The sequence below is a fragment of the Simochromis diagramma genome, unplaced genomic scaffold (genome assembly GCF_900408965.1).
Source record: "Simochromis diagramma unplaced genomic scaffold, fSimDia1.1 OVJJ01000304.1, whole genome shotgun sequence".
Classification (NCBI taxonomy): domain Eukaryota; kingdom Metazoa; phylum Chordata; class Actinopteri; order Cichliformes; family Cichlidae; genus Simochromis; species Simochromis diagramma.
In genome coordinates, this window is record NW_024387030.1 from 12,503,666 (window position 1) to 12,526,315 (window position 22,650).

The following is a 22,650-nucleotide window of genomic DNA, read 5'->3' on the forward strand; positions in this document are numbered from 1 at the left end:
GACTTGATTCCAGTCGGGCGTATTTTGGACACGCCCCCGGAAGTTCATTCAGAAAACACATTGAGTGCAGTATTATCGGATTTGTTATTATTATTTTATTTTATTTTTTTGTATTTTAAAAATGACACTAAAAATTTAGAACAAAATGGCCACAAAACGCAAAATAGAGATAATTGTCCCTGCCGAGGAAAGCGACCAGCTCCTGATTCGTCCACTGTGAGTTAATTTCTATTTTTTAGATATATGCACATACATATAAATATTATATTTTATGGCTGATTCATTGTGCCACCATAAAACCACATACATGCACTGATACCGTATTTGGCTCGTGTTGCAGCGGTGCTGGGCAGGAGGTTGGGCGGTCATGCATTATCCTGGAGTTCAAAGGAAGGAAAATTATGGTAAAATAAATAATAACAAATAATTGGTTATACACTTATATCAATAGCAATAATAACTATATTACGGTTACCTGTTTGAAGGAGTACAAAGTGCAATTTTTTGTTTTTGTTTCCATGCATTCAATACAATTAAATTAATTTTATTATTTTATATATTTTGACATATAGTTGCCATTGTAGTATTTCATGTCCGAAAGCAGCATTGATGCAGATTGGATTTAAATGAACAAAGCTGTATTTGTGTGTGGCAGCTGGACTGCGGCATTCACCCTGGATTGGAGGGGATGGACGCTCTCCCATACATAGATTTGATTGACCCAGCTGAGATAGACCTGCTGCTGATCAGCCAGTGAGGCTCAACTGCCCTGTCTCCTTTACATTTTCACATTTTTCCTGCACAGAAACGACAGTTTAGATCTCTAATTATTGCTGGTTTTATGTGTTCTCATTTCAGCTTCCACCTGGATCACTGTGGAGCTCTGCCCTGGTTCCTCCAGAAGACCAGCTTTAAAGGGAGGACCTTCATGACTCATGCCACTAAAGCCATCTACCGCTGGCTCCTATCAGACTATGTTAAAGTCAGGTAGGGGCAAAGGTCCCTAGAGACAATTACCTTTTAATTGCAGTGCAGCATACAGTCATATTTTTATTATTATTGCAGTAACATCTCGGCAGACGACATGCTTTACACTGAAACCGACCTGGAGGAGAGCATGGACAAGATAGAGACAATCAACTTCCACGAGGTCAAAGAGGTGGCTGGGATCAAGTTTTGGTGCTACCACGCTGGTCATGTGCTGGGAGCTGCTATGTTTATGATCGAAATAGCTGGAGTCAAAGTAAAATTGCTGTTGTTTAATCGATAATGATAAGAAAGGATTGTTCGCTTAATTTTTTTTAAAAAGCTAACCTACATGTATATTCCCCATCTCCTTTTCCCTCCAAAGCTTCTGTACACAGGAGACTTTTCCCGCCAAGAAGACAGGCACCTCATGGCAGCTGAGATCCCCAGTGTCAAACCTGACATCTTAATCATAGTATGACATTATTTAACTATAATAAGTCATATTGAACACCTTTTTAAAAGGCTCCGTAGGTGATCGAAACATAGTCAGAAACTATTATTTGTCTTTCTGCAGGAGTCCACCTACGGCACTCACATCCATGAAAAAAGGGAAGAGCGAGAAGCTCGGTTCTGTAACACCGTCCATGACATTGTCAACAGAGAGGGTCGCTGTTTAATCCCTGTGTTTGCTTTGGGACGAGCACAGGAACTGCTGCTTATCTTGGGTTAGAAGTCATGTTTGACTCCCTGATACTGAAAATGTGATAATGTGTGTCAATATTGTTAACCTCAATGTTCAAATTTATGTTTAGCACTGGATTTCCTCTGATAGTTATGACTTTGGTTATTTGTCTTCTTTTTATCCCATTATCACTCATAGAAGTCTGTAAGATTGGGTTTAATGTTCTCTTGCAGACGAGTACTGGCAGAATCACCCAGAGCTCCATGACATCCCCATCTATTATGCTTCTTCCCTGGCCAAGAAGTGCATGGCTGTGTACCAGACATATGTTAACGCAATGAACGACAAGATCCGCAAGGCCATAAATATCAACAACCCTTTTGTCTTCAAGCATATCAGCAATCTGAAGGTAGAGACTGTCACAGAAACCCTGTGCATATTCTCAGGCTTGACTGCCTCTCTCCAAAATAAAGCAGCACTGTCTATTCTTTCCAGAGCATGGATCACTTTGATGATATTGGCCCCAGCGTGGTGATGGCGTCTCCGGGCATGATGCAGAGCGGGCTCTCCAGGGAGCTCTTTGAGAGCTGGTGCACCGACAAGAGGAATGGAGTTATCATCGCCGGTTACTGCGTGGAGGGCACACTCGCCAAGGTTAGAGCACAGCAGGACAGCAAAAAAAAATTTCTTAGCAAAGTGGGAAAAGATGCTGTGATCTAATAATCGATATGCTGATTCAATTGCACCAGATTGCCGTTATTTACAGCAATTTTCAAGCCATCAAATTTAAAACTCAGAAGCTGTGACAAAAGACAGGAATTACTCATTTTTTAAAGAAAAGAAATTAAGTTGCCACAAGAAGAAGGAAAAAAAGTTTTCAGTGTTCTTTGTTCATTTTCTCTAATAAAAATGAATCGAACATGTGAAGTTTTTAGGTCATTAATTTGGCAAAGCAATCAAACTGAAGGCTCTAAAAGCAATTTACGTGCCATTTTCTAATGATTCTATTTTCTAAATCATTTCACTGACTAAATGATTTATCAAGAAGATAATTGTAAAATCAGTCCTCAGTTATTTCCCGCTGTGCACACTCTACAGCACATCATGTCTGAGCCCGAGGAGATCACCACCATGTCGGGACAGAAGCTGCAGCTAAAGATGTCGGTGGACTACATCTCCTTCTCCGCCCACACTGATTACCAGCAGACCAGCGAGTTCATCAGAGCCCTCAAACCGCCACATGTGGTATGAGAAGAAAGCAGTGTGGTGAAATTCACAGTTCTCTTGACTCATCTTTTTTTTTGTCCTTTGCATAAAATGTTGCACGTGTTTAATTTCAGATCCTGGTACATGGGGAGCAGAATGAGATGGCGCGCCTGAAAGCCGCGCTGATCAGAGAGTACGAGGATAACGACGAGGTTCACATCGAAGTCCACAACCCTCGCAACACTGAGGCTGTCACGCTGAACTTCAGAGGAGAGAAGCTGGCTAAGGTGCAGTACGCTTTTTGTGATCAGCCGTTGCTGAATTGTGCGTATGCTTTTTAATGACACTGTTAAAAATGACAAATCCACTGAAAATGGATACACTTCTCTTCTCAGGTGATGGGCTCACTGGCTGATAAGAAGTGTGTTCAGGGTCAAAGGGTATCAGGCATACTGGTGAAGAAGAATTTCAACTACCACATCCTCAATCCCTCTGACCTTTCCAGTAAGTTCACTTTCATTGTCCCCAGATGGAGAACAGGGCCACCAAAGCATTTTAGTAGCGTTGATGCTTCATGGCTCTGTCATTGTTTTGGGGTATTTGGCCTCAAAACTAAACCAAAGTAGACTGAATGAATGAATGAATGAAACATTCCTCCTCTCGGAGCTGTACTGACCTGATCTGTCTGTTCTGCAGCGTACACAGAGCTGGCCATGAGTACAGTGAAACAGACCCAGGCCATCCCCTTCACTGGACCCTACTCACTGCTTGTCTGCCATCTGAGGAATCTCACAGGTAAGACTGCGTGACCATTTCTGTGGGAATCTCGATGACCATCTCTGCATGCATCAGTAGACTCTCTGAGACCATCCAAACTCATAAAAAGAAACAAAAAAACACAACTGCCCACGTTGTTGCAGTTTGACACGTACTGCAACCTTTTGAGTTTTGCCAGCGTGTGAGTGATTTTTACCCCGTAGTGGTGACCGTCTTTCTCAGGTGATGTTGAAGAGCTGGACGGAACTGAGAAGAACACTTTGAAGATCTTTAAAAACATCACTCTAATCCAAGAGGCCGGCATGGTGCTGCTAGAGGTGAGAGCCCACAACGTAGCGCTGTGCTTTTCACACCAGTGTGCAAAACTGGGAGTCCTAAATGTATTTCTTTAGAGGATAGACACAGGGTTTGATATCACTGAAACACTCTAATAATCCTTTTAACAAGGTAAGAAGGTGAACACTGCACCAGTGTGCCACGTAATAGCAACTACTCATTTATGTTTTCTGCTGCTTTCCACGTGCATGTGTCCAGTGAACTACAATCCTGGGTTTGGTTCGGTGCAGACTATTGACTGGATCACTCTCCTTTGTAGCCATATAAAATCTAAGGGACAACTTTATGATTGGTTATTTCTGCTCCTAGCCACAGATTTTTAAAGGGAGTGTACGTTGTGATGCTCAGAGACAGCTTGGGACTTGTGTTTTATTAATTTGTCTTTATCTGCTGTTTCAGTGGATAGCTAACCCTCTAAATGACATGTATGCTGATGCTGTCACCACCGTGGTACTGGAGGTGCAGTCCAACCCAAAGGCTCAAAAAGGTCAGCTTGGTTATATAGACCCATATAAAAGATGGATGTAGGTAAGATGAAATCGCACACTGGTTTGTTCACACACACTTTGAAGCCTGAAATTAAAAACAGTTTGGCTGTGACATTTGAGCTAAGGGCTGTTGAAATTCCCAATCCACCTGATGTCATAGAAGTTATAGTCTTGGTGATTCTGGCCATTAGATTGTTTCTTTAATCATTTCTTTTGGTCGATGATCATGCACTCCTTGTTAGTTTTTGGTTTTTATGACATATTAAGTTCCCCTTTGTTTTTCTCCTTGCTATAATCAGGACCTTTGGATGTGTAATACACCTATTATGTTCTAGCATCCAGAAACTGCACAAATGGATTGGGTTCTGTGCACAAAGTACTCATGCACTATATTAACAGTTCACTCAGAACTTTATATATGGGATTGTTATCACGAATACCCATGAAACACCTGGAGTTGCTTCATGGCACACTTTTTGGGAATTATTGTCTTTAATCCTGCATTTGTGTGATTGAAAAGTGTGTGCAATGACACCGTTTTAAAGATTTGGCCTAAATAATTCTGGAGTGAATGAGCCTAAACATGATGACCGGACTAGTGACACCATATAACCTGTGACTCTCACACATGCACATATGACTTTGCCAGTTTCAGCTGAAACAATTTCAGTGTTTCAAACCATGTTCCAGAGTTTTTAGTTCACCGTTCATGAGGTTTCAAGAAGAAAATGAAAGACAGATCTGAATGTTTGAAAGTGTTTTGGAAAAACTCTGTAAAGATTAGATGAACGATACTCAAAGGATAAATTCAACTGGTTTATTTTGTTAGATAAGTTGAACAAAAAGTTAAACAAGCAAGTAAATAAAGAAACAAGGTAAAATGAAGTAAGAGCAAAAAACGTAACAAGTAAATAAAGAAACAAGGTAGAGGAGAGAAAACCCCAACAATCCCCTCTGAGCAAGCACTAGGCGACAGTGGGGAGGAAAAACTGCCTTAAAACGGGCAGAAACCTCCTGCAGAACCAGGCTCAGGAGGGGGCAGTCAACTGCCGGGACTGGTTGGGGGGGGTGAACAGAGTTGGAGCAAGATGAGGCTACATCAGTTGAAGAAGCAGTATTGTCCCTCTTCCGGAAAAAGCTGAAGAATTTTTTCTTCTTTTTCATGGACTTTTCCACGAGGGCCTTTTTCTCCAGGATGAGGGTTCTCAACTCATGGATGGTTTCGGTGTTTTGCTCCTCAAGTTTCTTGCATGTTTGTTCCACCTGTTCTAATGTTGCTCGTGTTTCTTCAAGCTGTTCTTTGAGCTCTTTGGATGTTGCCTCCTGTGTCAGCTTTGCCTTCTGCAGGTCTGCATTTCTCACTTGATCTTCTTTGTGCATGCCTTCTAGCTGCTCATTTCTTTTCTGGGTGTCGCGGAGCGTACACTGCAGGTCTTCATGCGTTTTGTCTTGTTTTTGCTTTTGGGCCTGCATTTCTGTGTTTTCCCGCTTCAAGTTGTTGAATTCCAACAATATCCCCTTAATGAGCTCTGAGTTGTTTTTGGCCATTTGATCGATCCTTTTCTGCATCTGTGAGCATCGTTTTTCCAGAGTTTCCTTTTCTCCCTGCAGCTCACTTGTTTTGACCTTCAGTTCATTACAGAATCCTTGCAACTTTTGATTTTTACTCTCAAAGTCCTTGATAGTGCACTTTTCTTCTGACAGTCTTTCTTGCTGTTGCTCTTTCTCTTGAAGGAGGTCTTTATTTTGGCGCAGTGTTTGATCCAACCTTACCTTCACCATTCTGTACTTTTCCTGCATGCCTTGGAGTTCGCGCTGCAGGTCTTTTTGCTTTGTGTCCTGTTGTTCCTTCTGTTGGAGGACTTCTTTATTTTTTTTCTTCAGCTTCATCAAGCTTTTTTTGGAGCAGGTGATTCTTTTGGTCCATGTATTGGAGATCCCACTCTATCTTATCAATCGTCGCTTTCCTGCCTTGAAGCTGCTCGGACATTTCTTTAACGTCAGCGCTCTTTTTCTTGTTTTCTTTGATGAGGGATACAATCTGCTCTCTGGCTTGAGCAAACTTGATCCCCCAGCCCTCATTAATAATGTTGATGTCGGGCTGGCGCTGTAGTGTTTCTTCCAGGTGTTTGTTTTGTGCTTCCATTTGTAAGCACTTCTTCTCCAGGTGAAGTTTTTCTTTTTCAATTTGTTGAATTTTGTTCTGGAGATGGTTGTTTTCATTCCTACTCTCCTGTAATGCCCTTTGGATGGATAAGAGGCCATTTGGAGAAATTGGCCGGCCACGTGTTGAAGGAGAGGCGGCGTAATCTTTTTGTCTTGGTTGCCGTAATCTTGGATACATGTTGGCGTTTGTATCCGATGACTCTGAGAGGTTTCCAAATTTTTCTGTAGTGAACGTTTGAAGGCTGCAAACAAACGAACTAAAAATTGCTGTTTCTCACCCCTACTTAAGGGAAAAACTTCAAAGGATCAAAGATCCTTGTGACATCAAGCCAATCAGATTGTCACATGACATTTTGGAATGTGGAATGGGGATATATATTTTTTTAAACAGTTTTCAAATTTAACTTAATATTTAAGTGTTTCTTACTTGACCCGCTTAGTCGATTAAAAAGTTAATTGCCACGAATACCCCTAATGTTATATAACAGACCACAGAAAAAAGACAGGTTTTTTTCTACGTGACAGAGCTATAATAAATGTTTAGTTTTTTTTAATCATCCTACTTTTTATAAAAGGGAACATTATTTAAAGAATATGTATTTAATTAAAAAACTCTGTATTCATCTAAAGGGTATAACAAGAAGGGTGAGCTTCCTGCTCGAAAATGAAATGACCAAAATAAATGTATTTCTCTGCAATTACAAACTCTGTGTAAACAGTCTTGGTGTCAAAATAAAGCTAACACTGGTGAGATGTCATCAGAGCTGTAAATATTACTGCAGATGTTACTATGTCAAAGTTACTGTGACTCAAACATAGGAAAAATAGATTTTTTATTTCCCTCACCTAATTTTTAAAAGTATTTTATAGCATATAACACGTTTGAAAATATGCTTTGGTTCCCGTTTAACTCCAGAAAATCCTAAATCAAGATATGGATATTACCTGTCCACAGATTCATGGTGACGTAACTGCTCTTTTAACTGTCTGGTGTCTTTGCTTTGTTTGGTGTTTGTAGACATGGTTTACATGAGCTTTTAGCTGAGATTCAGAGGTTTCTGTGGACACTACTCATGTCAGCACTTATATTTCGGACCTCGTGTTATAATCGATTAAACGCGATCTCCTCCCTTTTGCCCCCATTTTTGATGTTTTGGGTGCAAATGATCAGGCATTACATTCTCATAATAAATCAGATAAGATACTGCAAATAATTAAGCATACTATACTTTGTCATATATATTATGTTACATGTAACCATAATTTAAAAAAAAAATATTTAAAAGATATATAGTCTTAGTCTTTAATTGAAGAATGTTTTTACTAAAGTCATAAATCAAATGAAAAGCAGGGAAATTATAACATAAAAACTGACATTTTTTGCTGTAAGAGGAGTCGCCCCCTAAAGGCCATTAGAAGTACTGCATTGGTTTCACATTTCAGAACTCGATGTTACATCCATCTTTTAAACACAGTTAACAAAGCGCCATTAAGCACGTGGTGTACACGTGTGTTTAGTTGCTGCTGTAAGTTTGAGGCGGGTGCTATCTGGTTAATGCCAGTGATCTGCTTTCTGCCTTATGAGCAGTGATGGAGACCCAGAGCAGCACTATGGACATGGATGTTTTCCATACTCGGCTAGAAGTCATGTTGCAGTAAGTGACAGAATAAATTCATAAAACATTTTTATAATGCAGTAGCATGAATATTTTTATGGAAATGAAGTTCCTCGGATAAATAGTTGCTAAGCTCTTAATGAATTATGTTATTTGTCTGCTGTCTGTTTTCAGGGACATGTTTGGAGAAGAATGCGTGAACTTCAGCGATGGTAAAATCATCTCTGTGACTGTGGACGGGAAGACGGTGCACATTTGCTTGAAAACAAGGGTGAGGGTCTTTTGTCCTGTTAATGGGAGCTGCTGATTTGGTGTTTGAGTATGTCGCTGACTTCTTATCCCCTCACCAGTCTGTGTGCTACGAAGATGAATGCACAGAGGACGATTCACTCAGAGAGATGGTGGAACTGGCGGTGCAGCGGCTCTATGACGCTCTAAACCCCGTTATCTGAAGAAAGACACACACCTGCCTGCGGGTCTCCAGACATTGTTAGTGATCAGATATACACACACAGTTGGGACATCGTGTTAATGTAGATTAAAAACAAAATGCTGTGATTTGCATTGAAAAACACATTTTATCCACAGAGCGTAGAAAACATCAAATGTTTAAACTGAGAAAATGTATGATTAGCTCAAGACGAGCTCATTTTTACTTGGATGGCAGCATCACTTCTTAGGAAAGTTGGAACAGTCATGTTTATCCACCAGATTGTCTGTTTTATGTATTGTAGATGATGAGACAGTCTTCGTAATTTTACAGAGGAACATTATTCTGAAATTGTTCCACAGTTTACAGAGCTGTTTCCTGTTTCATTCCAGCTGTTTCCTTTTAACAACCACTTACTTTTCCACCTTTTGTTGCCCCCGTGGCTTTTATTGTTACATGTTCCTGCCATCAAATTCAAAATGAGGTAATATTTTTCATGAAAAGGGGGAAAATGTTTAGTTTCACAGACTGAAGAAACACAGTAACAAGTAAGGAAGCCTGACTTGCGAGAATAAGCTATGTGATGTTATTTAACAGATTCTTGTGTTGTTTGTATTGTAAGCACTTTTAATTATAAAATACATCATTATGTTAACTGCGTTTGAGTGTAGATTCACTGCAGGTTTCATTTGACCTGAGTTCATTATTAATATGCACTGATATGACTTGTTTACTTTTAAATGTGATGATGTGTGTGAATTTCTAAATGCACTACATGTGTTGTAAGTATTTGTTGTTTTAAGAAGGCTTCTACTTTAAAAAAACAGTATTGTGTTTACTTTTGTCGATTTTAAATATACAGTATTCATTGTAATCGTGTGATCTTTGGACATACACATGCTTGTTTTATGTAATTAATATTTATTTTTATGTTTTAAAATCTGTTCCCACTAAAAGCACTACATGCATTGACAAAATCAAATAAAAAGAGGCAACACAAACAGTGCCCATAAGTCTTTTATTCATTAAATATCTGAAAAAATATACCCAGTAATTTCACAATAAATATAATCAAAGGCACATTCTTTAAAAATAACCATCTGATTTTAACCATAAACTTGCTTTAATGCCCATTTTGGCTGGACTTTCAAGATATTACCACACCCTTTACTTATATTACTATAAATATGTCATAAATAGCAACACATTACCATTGAAGCTTGGCTTGTCATTAACATTTGTATAATTTCTACCAGACAAATGACTTTATTAAAGCCAAAGGAGCTGAAGTGAACGGTTGTAAACCAACCACCGAAGCGCTGCTGTGCAAAAGGTAATACAGGATGAACCAAGACCACAAGTGATTTCTATTTTTTGTCATATTTAACCTCTTCTATATGATGTATTCACAAACAGAAAATGTGCATGTTGCACATATAACTTTTTTTGCTGATCAAAGCTCCAGAATGAGCTATTTTTAACAACACATTTGAACGAAAAAAAAAAACAACAACCTTAAATCCTCACCAGCTTTAATCAATGGATGCTTGTTGTTGTTTAATTTCATGACAATTTAGTTCAAGTACCTGACTTAAAATTAGGTGAAATGTTTAATAGTGTGATCAGTGGAGGAGTTTCAAGGGGGACCCACAGTTTCCCAGCAGATGTATTCATCCCCGTTTTAAGTTCATTAGTATACCTATGGCTACCACCAGCAGCATACCAACTCCCAGCTCCATCATCTTGCCCATTTCCTTCTCGCCTATAGTGTCCTGTTTCTTCTTCAGTATCTCCTCTTTGCGGACTCGGATGTCTCTTTGCCTCTGCAGCTGCTCGCTGTAGTGGGACTTGTAGAACTGGTCGAAATCAAAGATGCCTCCTCGGCCGTCTGGGTCCACCACGGAGCGTCGGCTGTCGGTTTGCCGTCTGCCTGCGCTCCCGCTCGTGTCCTTGACGGAAGGCCTGACTGTAGCGGTGAGGTCTGCCAGACTCAATAGTCCCAGGTCATATTTCTTCCTGAGCCCCTTGTTTCCCAGCACGGTGTAGGCCTCGCTGATCTCCGAAAAGCGGACTGTGGCCTCTTCGCTGCCAGTGTTTCTATCCGGGTGGTAGGTGAAAGACTGCTTGTAGTACGCTGTTTTTATCTGGGCTCGAGTGGCGGAAGGTGCCACTTCAAGAATATCATAGTAGCCAGTTTTGGTTTTGTAAAGAGGCTCGGATCTGGCTCCATTACCGCTGTAAGCCCTGATAAATGACCGCTGCCCGTGTTGCCAGTACAAATGCTGACTATAAGGGCTCTGCTGTCGGCGGAAAGTGCGGGGCGAAGTCCTCCAAAACCCGGTGCGTCTCCACTGTCGAGACAGATTCCTGTTTTCTCTTTGTACCTGGTTCTTATTATAAAGAGAAAACTCCTCAGGAACATAGTAATGGTAATTTTCTGCAACCGCTCCGTTCTCCCAAATAGCACCAAGCACCGGCTTTACACTTGTGTTACCGTCCCGAGAAGCTAGAGCACGGTCTGTGTCCGCGGCGTCTTTGGCTCCATACGGCCCGCCATTATGACTATCACCCCAAAGAAGCCCTGCTGGCAAAGGCGAACCGTGTGAGGCACCTTTCTCGTGTTTACTGTGGCTGACACGTAGGCGGTAGTTATTTAATTTGTGTAAGAAACCGTGCGCCCTCCTTCCAAAACAACTCCTGACCTCCGCCATGTTTCCTTTGACGAGTGATATGTTTGACGCTTGTGTCGGGTAATCTCGGGGAGTGTTTGTCTTCTTCCTCTGTATAGGGTTTACTGGCGGTCGGCAAACAGCAAAATGGTGCATTACCGCCACCAACTGGTGTGGAGTGTGGACCGAAATGACAAAAAGAAAGAAAGAAAGAAAGAAAGAAAATTCAAATTCTCCCGAACAAATGGGTCTGCCTTAAAAACCAAAATACAGCCTGATAACTTTCACCTATAGAGGTCGTGCGAAACAAATCAAGTCCAACTTCACTTCCATATCGTCCAGCTTTTTGATCAGTTGTCTCCTTACAATATCATACCTCTGACAATTCAAGAAAACATGTTCTATTGTTTCCTGTTCCCTACCAGTGTTGGTCAAGTTACTTGAAAAAAGTAATCAGTAACTAATTACTGATTACTTCCCCAAAAATGTAATCCCGTTACTTTACTGATTACTTATTTTCAAAAGTAATTAATTACTTAGTTACTTAGTTACTTTTTAAAAACACGATTTACAACCTGAATAGGTGATAAAGCGATAGATCTTTCAGCCCAATTCTACTTTTTCTGCATAATCCATCATACAAAATGTAATCAAATGGAAAAGTCTCTTTTTTTTAACTTGTTTTATCAGTTTTAATCTTTTAACTTTATGCATCAAGCAAAAATTTAATTATATGCAACATTCTCTGAGTTGAATAAATTAGTTTAACATTTAAAGCTATTTTCTGCACATTCCAGCACATAAAATACAATATTTTTTGTGTTTACACTCACTCTTTCAAATAGATGCAAGTAAAACACAGCAGAAAATAAATAAAGTCAAAGACTAGCGGTCCTGTTGCTCTATTTTCACCTGTAAAGCAGGACTACGGTAGGCGGAGGTTTACCCTGGTGCAGGTGTGCCGCGGTCAGTGGAAGAATCCGCGAGTTTCTCTGTGAGTTTCCCATTGCTTGTTTGGAAGTTTAGGGGTTTTTTTTCGCTGTAAAAAGAAGTTTTCTTCCCACGCACGATGGACGCTAATGTTTTTGTCACTTTTTATGGAATCAAACTCAAAGTAAGGTCAGTACTTCCACGCTTTAAACGCTGCACGCTCATACTCTCGCCCACAATCGATATATGATCCATTGTTGATCTGCTCACAGCTGTTGTCACTAACGTCTCACTCGCTTATGTCACTGTCGTGAGACATTCTCGCAAAAAATCACGGTTTTAGTAACGCAGTAACGCAGCGTTCCTACGGGAAAGTAGCGGTAATCTAATTACCGTTTTTGCAATAGTAATCCCTTACTTTACTCGTTACTCGAAAAAAGTAATCAGATTACAAGTAACGCGTTACTGCCCATCTCTGTTCCCTACTGCAGTCACACTCCCCTGTACAGTGTTTACCTATTAAAAACAACGTGCTATTTAAACCAGTGTGTCCGAATCTCAGTTGAGATATAATCATCTCCTCTCTCCTGTTTCCACCGTGGATGGATCCCTCCAAGACTGTTGGAACAACAACAGTGATGGTTTGGTGTGGTGTGTGGGGTACAACCATAGTGGGTCCATTCTTCATCAGTGGAAACCTCAAGGACACTGGATATGTGAAATTGCTACATGATGATGTGTTTCCCTCTTTATGCACTGAAGCTGGCACGTTCCCTGAGTTTTTCCAGCAAGAAGGTGCACCACCACATCATGGGGTCCGAGCATTCCTAGATGAACAGTTTCCTGGAAAGTGGTTGGTCGTCGTGGGCCAGTTGAATGGCCCGCAAGGTCTCCTGATCTGACCCCTTAGACTTTTATCTTTGGGGTCATCTGAAGGCAATAGTCTATGGTGTGAAGATACGAGATGTGCAGCACCTGAAACTGCAGCTACTGGATGCCTGTGCTGGCATTTCTCCTGCGGTGTTGCTATCAGTGTGTGAAGAGTGGGAGAAGAGGGTTGCATTGACAATCCAACACAATGGGCAGCACATTGCACACATTTTATAAGTGTTCAGAAACTTGTAAATAACTCATGAAAGAATAAAGTTACGTTGAAACCAAGCACACCATTGTTTTTCTTGTGACATCACCAATAAGTTTGATGTGTCACATGGCCCTCTTCCTATTGAAAAAATAAAAGTTGTATCCAAGATGGCCGACTTCTAAATGGCCACCATGGTCACCACCCATGTTGAGGAGTTTGCCCCCTCACATATACTAATGTGCCACAAACAGGACTTTAATATCACCAACCATTCCCATTTTATCACGGTGTATCCATATAAATGGCCCACCCTGTATAATGACGAGTATTTAAACAAAATTTTTAATGATAAGTTTATGTCTTACGAAAACTACCCAAGAAGATCAGGACATAAATATAATGTTAAAAATAATTATAGTTTTAAAATTAAAAGCACCACTGACTTATTAGGAAATTATAAATCAGTAAAGGAAGTTTTATCAGTATTGCTATTTATTGAATACTTTCTCTCTTTTTAAACTGGGACATAGAAACACTGAAATAAGAGGTCATGCATAAATAAACTAAAAATCAAGACACTTATATGTAATCAATTATCATCTAGCTTCTTAATGAGAGAAAGGTGAAGCCAGATACATCAGTAAAAAATATGGACACTCTAAGTGACTTAACAACAGTGATGGGAATAACGGCGTTACAAGTAACAGCGTTACTAACGGCATTACTTTTTTCAGTAACGAGTAATCTAACTAATTACTATTCCTATCGTTACAACGCCGTTACCGTTACTAACAAGAAAATGCGGAGCGGTCACACGTTACTATTTTTCAACAAACAGACGGTTGAAGCTGTGTTTAGGTTACTGCACCTTATATCAGTTGCACGGAAGTAGCTGTAAGTAATCTGGGCGCTACAGCTTTAAGTAGCTGCGCGCGCTCCTGCGGGTGGCAATCACTTTCTGCCCAACGATCACTTTTTTGCACAACACCTGGAGCTAAGGGGGCAAAAGAATCGCATGAGTGCTGCTGTTTAACTGAGGAAGAATAAAGTAGTCGTAGTCGGTAAGCCAATCACATGACCACTTCAAGATGACAAAGCAACAAGGTGATATTTTTAAATTTTGAATTTTTAAATTGTGTTGATAGGCCACGTAAAACCAGAGTCATGATAAACAATATATACATGGCGTTTTTTCCTCAATAGTTTTGTCAAGTTTACTGTCTAAGGACAGCGCTAGCAAGCACTCTGCTTATGACCAAAAAAAGAAAACAAAAACCCACCCCTTTCGTGTTGGTGGAAAAATTCACCATGTCCACCAATCAAAAACTGATAGGGCAACCTGACATTTGGTTGTTTAGGAAGAGGGGGAAGTTTTAGGAGTGATGAGAGAGAGAGAGAGCAGAAAAAGAGAAAGAGAGCGAGTTTTGAGATGTGAGTGGTTTGTGACGTTTAACATGTTTGGAGTGTGTAGTTAATGTGTTGTCTCGTGTAGTTAGTTAGTGTGTAGTGTTGTGTGTGTGTGTGTCATAACAATGAGGTGACTGCTGTCTGCAGGTATCAGGCTGTGATGTTTTCCTTTATAGTGGACAGAAATTATTTTTTTGGAGTGGCACAAATAATTTGTGTGGCATCTTATTGAATGCAGAACAGCTGATTGTTCTGTAAATAGTTTGAAATGGTTATTTAAAAAAGGGTAAAAGGTAAATGGCTGCAAATAACTTTGTTTGCGAAACTTGTGCATATGATTTTAAAATTGGCAATTTATATTAAAGTTATGAAATATGATTAAATAAACATGTTTGTGGTTGTTACAGTAAAAAACCTTTTCTACTTGGGATTTATGTTTTTTGTCTGATTTTGGATCAATTTTATTAATACAGTATGTCAAAATGAAAACATAACTGTAAATTCAAACACGTGAGGTTGTGCTGAAAACAATGATACCAAACAAGGCAAAGTAAATAGTTTTTAACGGTGAAATGTAGAGGAAACATCAAATGTAATGAAAAATGACCAATTATACCCTGGACCCCAGAGGGTTAATTTTTTTTTTTTAAGTAACGCAATAGTTACTTTATAAGTAATTCATTACTTTTAGAATATTGTAACTCAGTTACCAACTCAGTTACTTTTTTGAAGAAATAATTAGTAACTATAATTAATTACTTTTTCAAAGTAACTTGCCCAACACTGCTTACCAATATAAATATCACTGAAATAAAATGATATGACATATATTAGTGGACATGCAAATGTCAGACTTTAATGTCAATTTTATTTCTATAGCACACTTGAATGCAACAAGGTTGAGCAAAGTGCTTTATAAGTTGGTCAAACCAAAAAAGATAAAACCGTAGATCGATCGAATTAATGGAATAAATATGGAATAAAAACAAACAAAAACAATAAAATGAGCTATATTGGTGGCGGGGTTAGCACAGAGAGACAGATAACCATTCACCATCCACAATCATAACATAAAAAAACCACATGGTACTCAAACTTAACCCAAGTTAAAAAAAAAAAAAAAGAAAGAAAGAAAGAAAAAAAAGCAACCAGAGCAAAACAAAACACACAAGTAAAATATATGTGTCAAAAACAAAGACATAGCCTAACATATTAGAAAACCTAGCCTTATTGTAAGGCTGTATTTGTTGTTTGGTTAAAATGTAACTAGTTATAAAAACATTATAACTTGACTGACTTAAATTTCATAATTTCTAGAAGATTCTTTTGTCCTCAAATATAATGATTAAATAATAACAATTTAACGTATGTTTTTTGACAAATCTATTCTAAATCTATTTTTAAAAAAAGAAAGAATGAATTTTTATTGTGAAGGACGCCGTTTGATCCTAACCGGAAGTGAGTGCGGTCTTCTTTGTCGTCGTAAAACATTTCATACCAGCGTTTCGGATCCACTTAGTGCCTGCGTTAACAAATGCAGCGATGCCCCTTTTTTATGGTCTTTCTCAGGTAACTTCAGCTACTGACTTAGTACACTGACTGCATCATGGTTAACCTCTGCTGTCTCTGCTGCGGTGAACTCCCTGAACCCCGCCCCCCTCCTCCGGGAGCAGCGCGGGACTCCCGCTCCGCACAGCAGCAACATCAGCAGCAGCAGCAGCCTGCTGGCTCCGGCCCAGACGCCTCGGGGCTGAGGGGGCCACCAAAGGGGGGAGCGAACGGAGCGCTATTAGGAGCGAAGCAAGTGAATAAAAAGGAGTGAGCTTCCAGTTTCTCTCGGACATGCGAAAAAGTGCAGCATGCTCTCATCCGATCAGGACTCTGCGGAGGACGCGGCGGCCAGCGGTCTCAATGATGTTGATGGAGAAGAGGAGGAGGAGGACTCACCGGCTGAGAGTGATGTCCCGGAGGAGGTAAGAGCAGACAGATGTAGTCATTGTTTTTTTCTTCTCTGATAACTTCCAGAAAAGTAAGTAGTAGGTAATAAAGAACCATATGTTCATTGTTCAAATGTAGGAGGAAAAGCCACACAAAACATGCGGTTTTGTTTCATTACTGCCTTTTTGGTGCCCCGTGCAGTCATCTCTGTGCCATCACTTTCACCTGCAGCCAAACAGCATCATTGCTTCTTGAAATGTCACAATAGTTAATTTGACATAGTGGCAGCACACTCCAGTGATGTGGAAAAGTACTGTAATGACAAAAGCACAGATTATAGTCTTGCACAACACAAGTTTACATGCATGTGTCTGCATTAGTTCCTCCACGCCCTTGGTTTTTACTGTCATCGCGTAATTACTGTGCTTCTGTCTGCAGGGGGATGACTCTGACCACATTTCTGTGGTTGCAAACAACTTGTGCCTATTTTTCCCTTACATTTCCTGAGTTCAGCTTCCTGTAAACTGTCTCCATGACCAAGGATCTAGCATATATGAGTCAGCTTTTCTTTTTTATTAAAGGGTAACCTTTTTCAGATGTCGCACCTATGATGTCTGCAGTCACAAGGCTTGGACCGCTTCAAAGTCCGCCCTCTCTGGTTCACAAGAACCGAATCCCTCATTTGCTCCACAAATAACTCAGGTGGAACCGGCAGTGTAAGGCATCTCCACCCCTGTGGCAGTGCAGTAATGAATGGCTGGCTGTCAGGATAAATCCTTTCACTCCATAAAACACCAGAGGTAGTCAATGTGGAGGAATATCACCACGAGACAAAAACAAATTTAAGCATTTGAAATCAGGAATCTCAGATAATTGCTTGACAAAATGCAGTCAATTTAATTTCAGTAAATAGTCTGAGCTAAGGTTCTCTTTATGCACTCTGGAAGTTTTGACTGTTAGTGTTACTGATGAAATAGCATTCAGCCAGTGTGTTTGCTGAATAGGACTGTTTGACCGCTGCTCAGTTTTGCAAATGGGAGCACTTTATGTTTCTGTTTGGGCGCTCCGCTCCAAACCTCCCAGTGCTCCGCAGAGTGATGGATGGGTTTGTGACAAAGTGGTAACAAGAGAAGCTTTCAGGACATGTACTCAAGGGAGAGTGGAAAAAAAGTGAAAAAAAGATACTTTTACCCTACTATTTCTTTGGGTAGCTAAAAGCTGTGAGATATATTTTATTCTTTACTAAGAACAGTATAGGCCAACTGCAAGTAGAATAAAATGGACATGTTCAAGAGAAGTACTGGTGCTTCATAACCGAAATTAACTGTGGTCCATCTATAAATTTTCTTAACTGCTTATCCTATTCAGAGGTTGTGGAAGATGGAGTCTGTCTCAGCTGTTATGGGGCAAAATGAGGGCTGCACCCTGGACAAGCAGACACCTACGGCCAGTTTAGAATCACCCATTAACCTAACATGCAGGTTTCTGGAGGAAGTCAGAGTACACGGAGAACATACAGCTCCATGCAGCCTCACCCAGCTGGTGCATGTGAAGCCAGGACCTTCTTTGTGTGAGGAGACAGAGCTATGAGCCACTGTGAACCCACTGTGTTCAGTTACAGTCGACCTCTATTTACTTTAGCTGTAATTTAGCTGTTAATGCAACTAAAATGTGTTGTTTGGAGATGGAACAGACAAACTGCTTCCATTATTGATAACTGGTGGAACTTTGTTTTGCAAAATAGCATGAAAAAAGCTTGTATCCATGCCGACACTTCCATTAAGAGTCTTTCTTTCAGGAATAAATCTTGTTTCTCTCTCAACATCATGCAATACTTGATTTCTGCCACTTTATTTTTTACCTTTATTATGGTGATCTGATTTTTACGAATACACCTGACCTTACCTAAAAAGATCAGATGCTGTCTGCCGTTGTTATTTACATTTTTATCAGATTCTATCATAGTCATGTACACCATTGTTCTCTGTATGCTGCTGTTAAGCGGCTGTCTCTGTGCGCCCGCAGGCACAAACGTTTGTCTCCAGACTCAGAAGAGAATTAGAAAATAAGACTCTTTAATAAGCAGCCGCTATTATCCAGGAACAATCTACAGAAGGTGGTCCTCCACAGTAACCGGTGTAGGATCAAGAAAAAAGTTCCCTTGATCTGCTTAATTGCTCTCATAATTGCTCTTGTTTTTGATATGGTATTGCATATGATCCGGTTAACTCACTTGTACATGTTTTACTTACATTACAGTCCCTGCTGAATCCCAGTGTTCTTCCTTCAGTGTGATTTACTCTGTGCTTAGGTAGGGAAAAAGCGCTTCGATTTATAGCTTAACCACTTTCATTTGCATTTCTGCTGCGAGCCTTAAAATCGCTGCCATGTTTAGCGGGTTCATTGCTTTAAGTGTGTTTTTTCATTACTCTCCCCTTCATTTCTTTTCCATCCCTTTCCCTCGCTCTCTCTTTCTCTCTGCAGCAGCGTCCAGTCAAGCAGTCCCTGGGTGCTTGCGTCTGTCGGGAGTCCCACTGGCGCTGCCTGGTGCTCTCCCTGCTCATGTACAGCTGCCTGGGTGCAGTGGCCTGGTGTAAGCTGACCCGGGTCACCAAGATAAGCTTCAACTCTGCCCTCACCTCCTCTTTAACATCCTCCTTTACCTCCTCCCTGCGGGGCGCCTCTGGGGTGGGCATCGGAGGACACGCTATGATCTACCACGACAGCCCCTGCTCGGACGGCCTCATCTACATCCCCCTGGCCTTCCTGCTCATGCTCTACGTGCTGTATATTGTGGAGTGCTGGCATTGCAGGGCCAGGAGCGAGCTGCAGTGCAAGGCAGACGTGGACAGCGTGTACGAGCGGGTGCTTCGGATGCAGCGGGCCCAGCCTTGCATATGGTGGAAAGCCATCAGTTACCATTTTGTCCGGCGGACACGACAGGTGACCCGGTATCGTAACGGGGATGCGTACACCACCACGCAGGTGTACCACGAGCGAGTCAACACTCACGTGGCCGAGGGCGAGTTTGACTACAGCCACTGTGGCATGAAGGATGTATCACGTGACCTTAGAGGCCTGGAGAGGCATCCAGCCATTCGCCTGCGCTTCACCAAGTGTTTCAGCTTCACCGAGGCGGGCCCAGAAAATGATTACCTCAGCCAGAGAGCCAGGTTCTTCTCTGAAATCGAAGGTTTGGATGATTACATGGAGGCTCGGGAGGGGATGCAGCTGAAGAATGTGGACTTCAGAGAAAACCTCTTAGCCTATGTAGACCCAGACAGCATGCCTTGGTACACTTCCCAGGTTGCCTTCTGGCTGGCAGCTCTGCTCATGCTTTCCTGGCCTCTAAGAGTGCTCACGGAGTACCGCACTGCTTACGTGCACTACCGCATCGAGAAACTGTTTGGGTTGGAGTACACCCACAGCAGCCCCTCCCCTCTAGATGAAGACAGGCCTGTGGGGAGAAATATTGGTTGCGTTATTCCCAGAGTTGACACGCTGGACAGCACTGAGATGGAGTGGCACATACGCTGCAATCGCCAGGTGATTCCCAGCTACTCTGAGGCGATGCTGTTAAACATGAGGACAGGGACTTCTAATTCATTACAAGACACGTCTTCCTCTAACTGCCTTCTACTGGACAGCAGCCAGACTGCTGAGAGCTACGGAGCTCTCCAAAGCCAGGACGACTGCGAGCAGTGCAGCGAGCTGAGCGGACAAGGAGCTGGAGGAGGCAGGAGGAGGACGATCACCAGCTCCAGCTGCTCCTCCATCCTGTCCTGCCGCGGAGCGCTGTTCCACTCGCACCTCTCCTTGGACACTTCTCGCTTTTCCCTCTGCCGCATGTACGGCTCCCATCGAGGGAGTCGCAGCAGCAATCTGACGGAGCCCTGCTGCGCGGACGAGCAGTGCTGCCGGTCGGACTCCAGCCAGCTGGCGCTCAGCAACAGTCCACCAACGTACAGAGACGCACACTTCTTTCCTGTTCTCATTGTGCACCGGTCCGAGGGCAGCGAAGGCGGGAGGGAAGTGAGGCGCTACTATGTACGGAGGGGGTCATCCTGTGTGGAGACGGCCTTGTGAGGCAGTGGTTAATATCAGATATGATGGAGGGTATGGTGGGGTTCATTGCTATGTGGATAAAATATGCACTTTTAGCAAGTTTCACAGTAAAAAGAAATTAAAACAAAAGGAAACCAAGAGTGTTAATTTATTTATTTTGAAAAAAGTTACAGATAGCGATAGCACTGAACTTCATCCACATCCTGTTGCTACACCAGGGAGTCTTATCTTGGAATTTTCATGTCTTTGCTGCATGATCTGCGCATCCTGCTAATTTCATCATCTGTCATTTGCAGAAATATTTTCATTGTGTGTGTGTGTGTGTGTGTGTGTGTGTGTGTGTGTGTGTGTGTGTGTGTGTGTGGGTGGGTGAGGTACCTTTATGGTTACAGAGCGTTGATCCATTCAGAGGCACATGTAAGAAAAAGAGGTAAAATTTAAAAAGTTGCATGTTGTTGCAGACCATTTGAAAAATTAAGACACGCCAGGTTGAAGCCAAAGACTTTTTTTAATGTTATTTTTTATTGAGACCTAGAAAAAAACAATGTGGAACATGTGAACTGAAGACCGTGATGTGAATGTCTAAGTGAAAACAATAAAGGTGTCAAAATGTCTAAAATCCCAATGAATGTTATCACTAATAAAATGACTTTTTAATAAACTGTAACAAATATTATAACATGTGTGTCTGTGGGGCCCTCAAAGCACAAGATGAGAAAGAAAGGAGACAAAACAAGGAAACAAGATCTGAGTTAAGTTTTTTTTTTTTTTCTCTGATCACATTGATCCAAAGCGACAATGTCACACACTCTCAGACTCACAGCTCACTGTTACGTCTCCTGTCCTTAACTGCAAGGGCACAAACTCTAAAGATAGAGTTGGGACTTCACTTCAAATAACACCAGAGGGACGAGTGGTACAAATGAAGCATATATTGATACAAAAATAAATTCAGCATGCCTTTTAGACTGGAGAGTTCATTTTCTGAATAACAAGCTAAGTTTTTGATTCACTCTACTTTAAATTCACCCAGTGTTATTAGCATAGTAAGTAACTGCGCATTGTTAGAGACTTCAAAATGTTTTTCTAGAAGAATTTCTAGTAAAATTTGGGGTTCTAAGACTAAGATCTTTAACTGAGGTGAAAGATTTGGATCCTTTTAAACTGGAAGTTATCAATCCTTTTATCTCATTCAACTATAGCAACTCATTGTAACAATTGGTGGATCCCCCCCCCCCCCCCCCAAAAAAAGAAAATGTTTAAATAGTTACATTCTTATTATCGAATGAACAATTTTTTTTCTTTCATCTGCCTACTACAAAGCACCGTTGGTAATACTCCGTTTTCCACTTATTTTCAGAGGAGATTTTCTGTTTTGAAGATTGTTACACATCAATATTATTCAATTAATATTAACCAGATTAATGTTTATAAACAAATTTACAATTTTAATGTAAAACCATTCTAAATTTGCACACTACAAATTGTAGTTTGAAAAACACAAGGCCACTTAATATTTTATTTCATTTTATTTTATGTCAGGCATTTACATAATTTTCTAAAAAAGTCATTAGTAGGCTATATAAAATAACCTATATGTGTTATAGAGAGATCTTTGTTATAATTATTATCATCTGAGAGGCTGATATTAGTTATTTGCCGATATATCTGTATCAGTATTTATAAGGGCCAAATAAATATGTTATTAGTATTGATGTTGCATAGTTTGTCCACCAGTGGCCACTCACACAACTGGAGGAAGGAACACATAAGCTGAAGTAACCAGTGATTTGTTGTGACAATAATACCATTTTTAAATTCATTTTTATATTATCTTATTGAGGACTCATGAGTAATCTGTTTATGTTTAGTGTGTCTAAACACTGG

At 40.8% G+C, this 22,650-nt stretch overlaps 3 protein-coding genes across 6 annotated transcripts; 2 read left to right on the plus strand and 1 right to left on the minus strand.

Moving 5' to 3' along the window:
- Position 1: 1 nt before the first annotated feature.
- On the plus strand, positions 2-9,613 carry LOC120739789 (cleavage and polyadenylation specificity factor subunit 3). 3 transcript variants are annotated; one of them, XR_005697281.1, is made up of 19 exons: positions 146-216; positions 341-404; positions 656-753; positions 859-987; positions 1,066-1,243; positions 1,352-1,441; positions 1,544-1,694; positions 1,885-2,060; positions 2,147-2,305; positions 2,750-2,896; positions 2,992-3,144; positions 3,253-3,361; positions 3,554-3,652; positions 3,857-3,951; positions 4,370-4,457; positions 8,213-8,279; positions 8,415-8,511; positions 8,591-9,023; positions 9,198-9,613. XR_005697281.1 is itself a non-coding variant. In XM_040041679.1 (18 exons), the coding sequence occupies exons 1-18, from the start codon at positions 146-148 to the stop codon at positions 8,690-8,692; spliced, it is 2,073 nt and encodes a 690-aa protein (XP_039897613.1). In that variant the 5' UTR covers positions 2-145; the 3' UTR covers positions 8,693-9,613. The 3 variants fall into 3 exon arrangements, 2 of the variants coding, with proteins under 2 accessions (XP_039897613.1, XP_039897614.1); XM_040041679.1 differs by having other exon boundaries at positions 2-216; positions 8,591-9,613; XM_040041680.1 differs by lacking the exons at positions 8,415-8,511; positions 8,591-9,023; positions 9,198-9,613 and having other exon boundaries at positions 4,370-4,498.
- Positions 9,614-9,779: 166 nt separating this feature from the next.
- Positions 9,780-11,449, minus strand: LOC120739791 (dnaJ-like chaperone JEM1). The gene has a single exon (XM_040041681.1). It carries the CDS (start codon positions 11,379-11,381, stop codon positions 10,341-10,343), a length of 1,041 nt encoding a protein of 346 aa, XP_039897615.1. The 5' UTR covers positions 11,382-11,449; the 3' UTR covers positions 9,780-10,340.
- Positions 11,450-15,574: 4,125 nt separating this feature from the next.
- Positions 15,575-21,479, plus strand: LOC120740485 (transmembrane protein 151B). 2 transcript variants are annotated; one of them, XM_040042879.1, is made up of 2 exons: positions 15,575-16,733; positions 19,183-21,479. In XM_040042879.1, the coding sequence occupies exons 1-2, from the start codon at positions 16,620-16,622 to the stop codon at positions 20,782-20,784; spliced, it is 1,716 nt and encodes a 571-aa protein (XP_039898813.1). In that variant the 5' UTR covers positions 15,575-16,619; the 3' UTR covers positions 20,785-21,479. The 2 variants fall into 2 exon arrangements, 1 of the variants encoding a protein (XP_039898813.1); XR_005697386.1 differs by having other exon boundaries at positions 16,624-19,009; positions 19,183-19,273.
- The last annotated feature ends 1,171 nt before the right edge of the window (positions 21,480-22,650 follow it).

Bases quoted from the DNA above. Each gene is read 5' to 3' on its own strand.
- LOC120739789 (XM_040041679.1), top strand. From the start codon at position 146: ATGGCCACAAAACGCAAAATAGAGATAATTGTCCCTGCCGAGGAAAGC. The intron at 988-1,065 runs GTAGGGGCAAAG...TTATTATTGCAG, and splicing joins TCAGACTATGTTAAAGTCAG to TAACATCTCGGCAGACGACA. The intron at 1,244-1,351 runs GTAAAATTGCTG...TTCCCTCCAAAG, and splicing joins TCGAAATAGCTGGAGTCAAA to CTTCTGTACACAGGAGACTT.
- LOC120739791 (XM_040041681.1), bottom strand. From the start codon at position 11,381: ATGGCGGAGGTCAGGAGTTGTTTTGGAAGGAGGGCGCACGGTTTCTTA.
- LOC120740485 (XM_040042879.1), top strand. From the start codon at position 16,620: ATGCTCTCATCCGATCAGGACTCTGCGGAGGACGCGGCGGCCAGCGGT. The intron at 16,734-19,182 runs GTAAGAGCAGAC...TTCTCTCTGCAG, and splicing joins AGAGTGATGTCCCGGAGGAG to CAGCGTCCAGTCAAGCAGTC.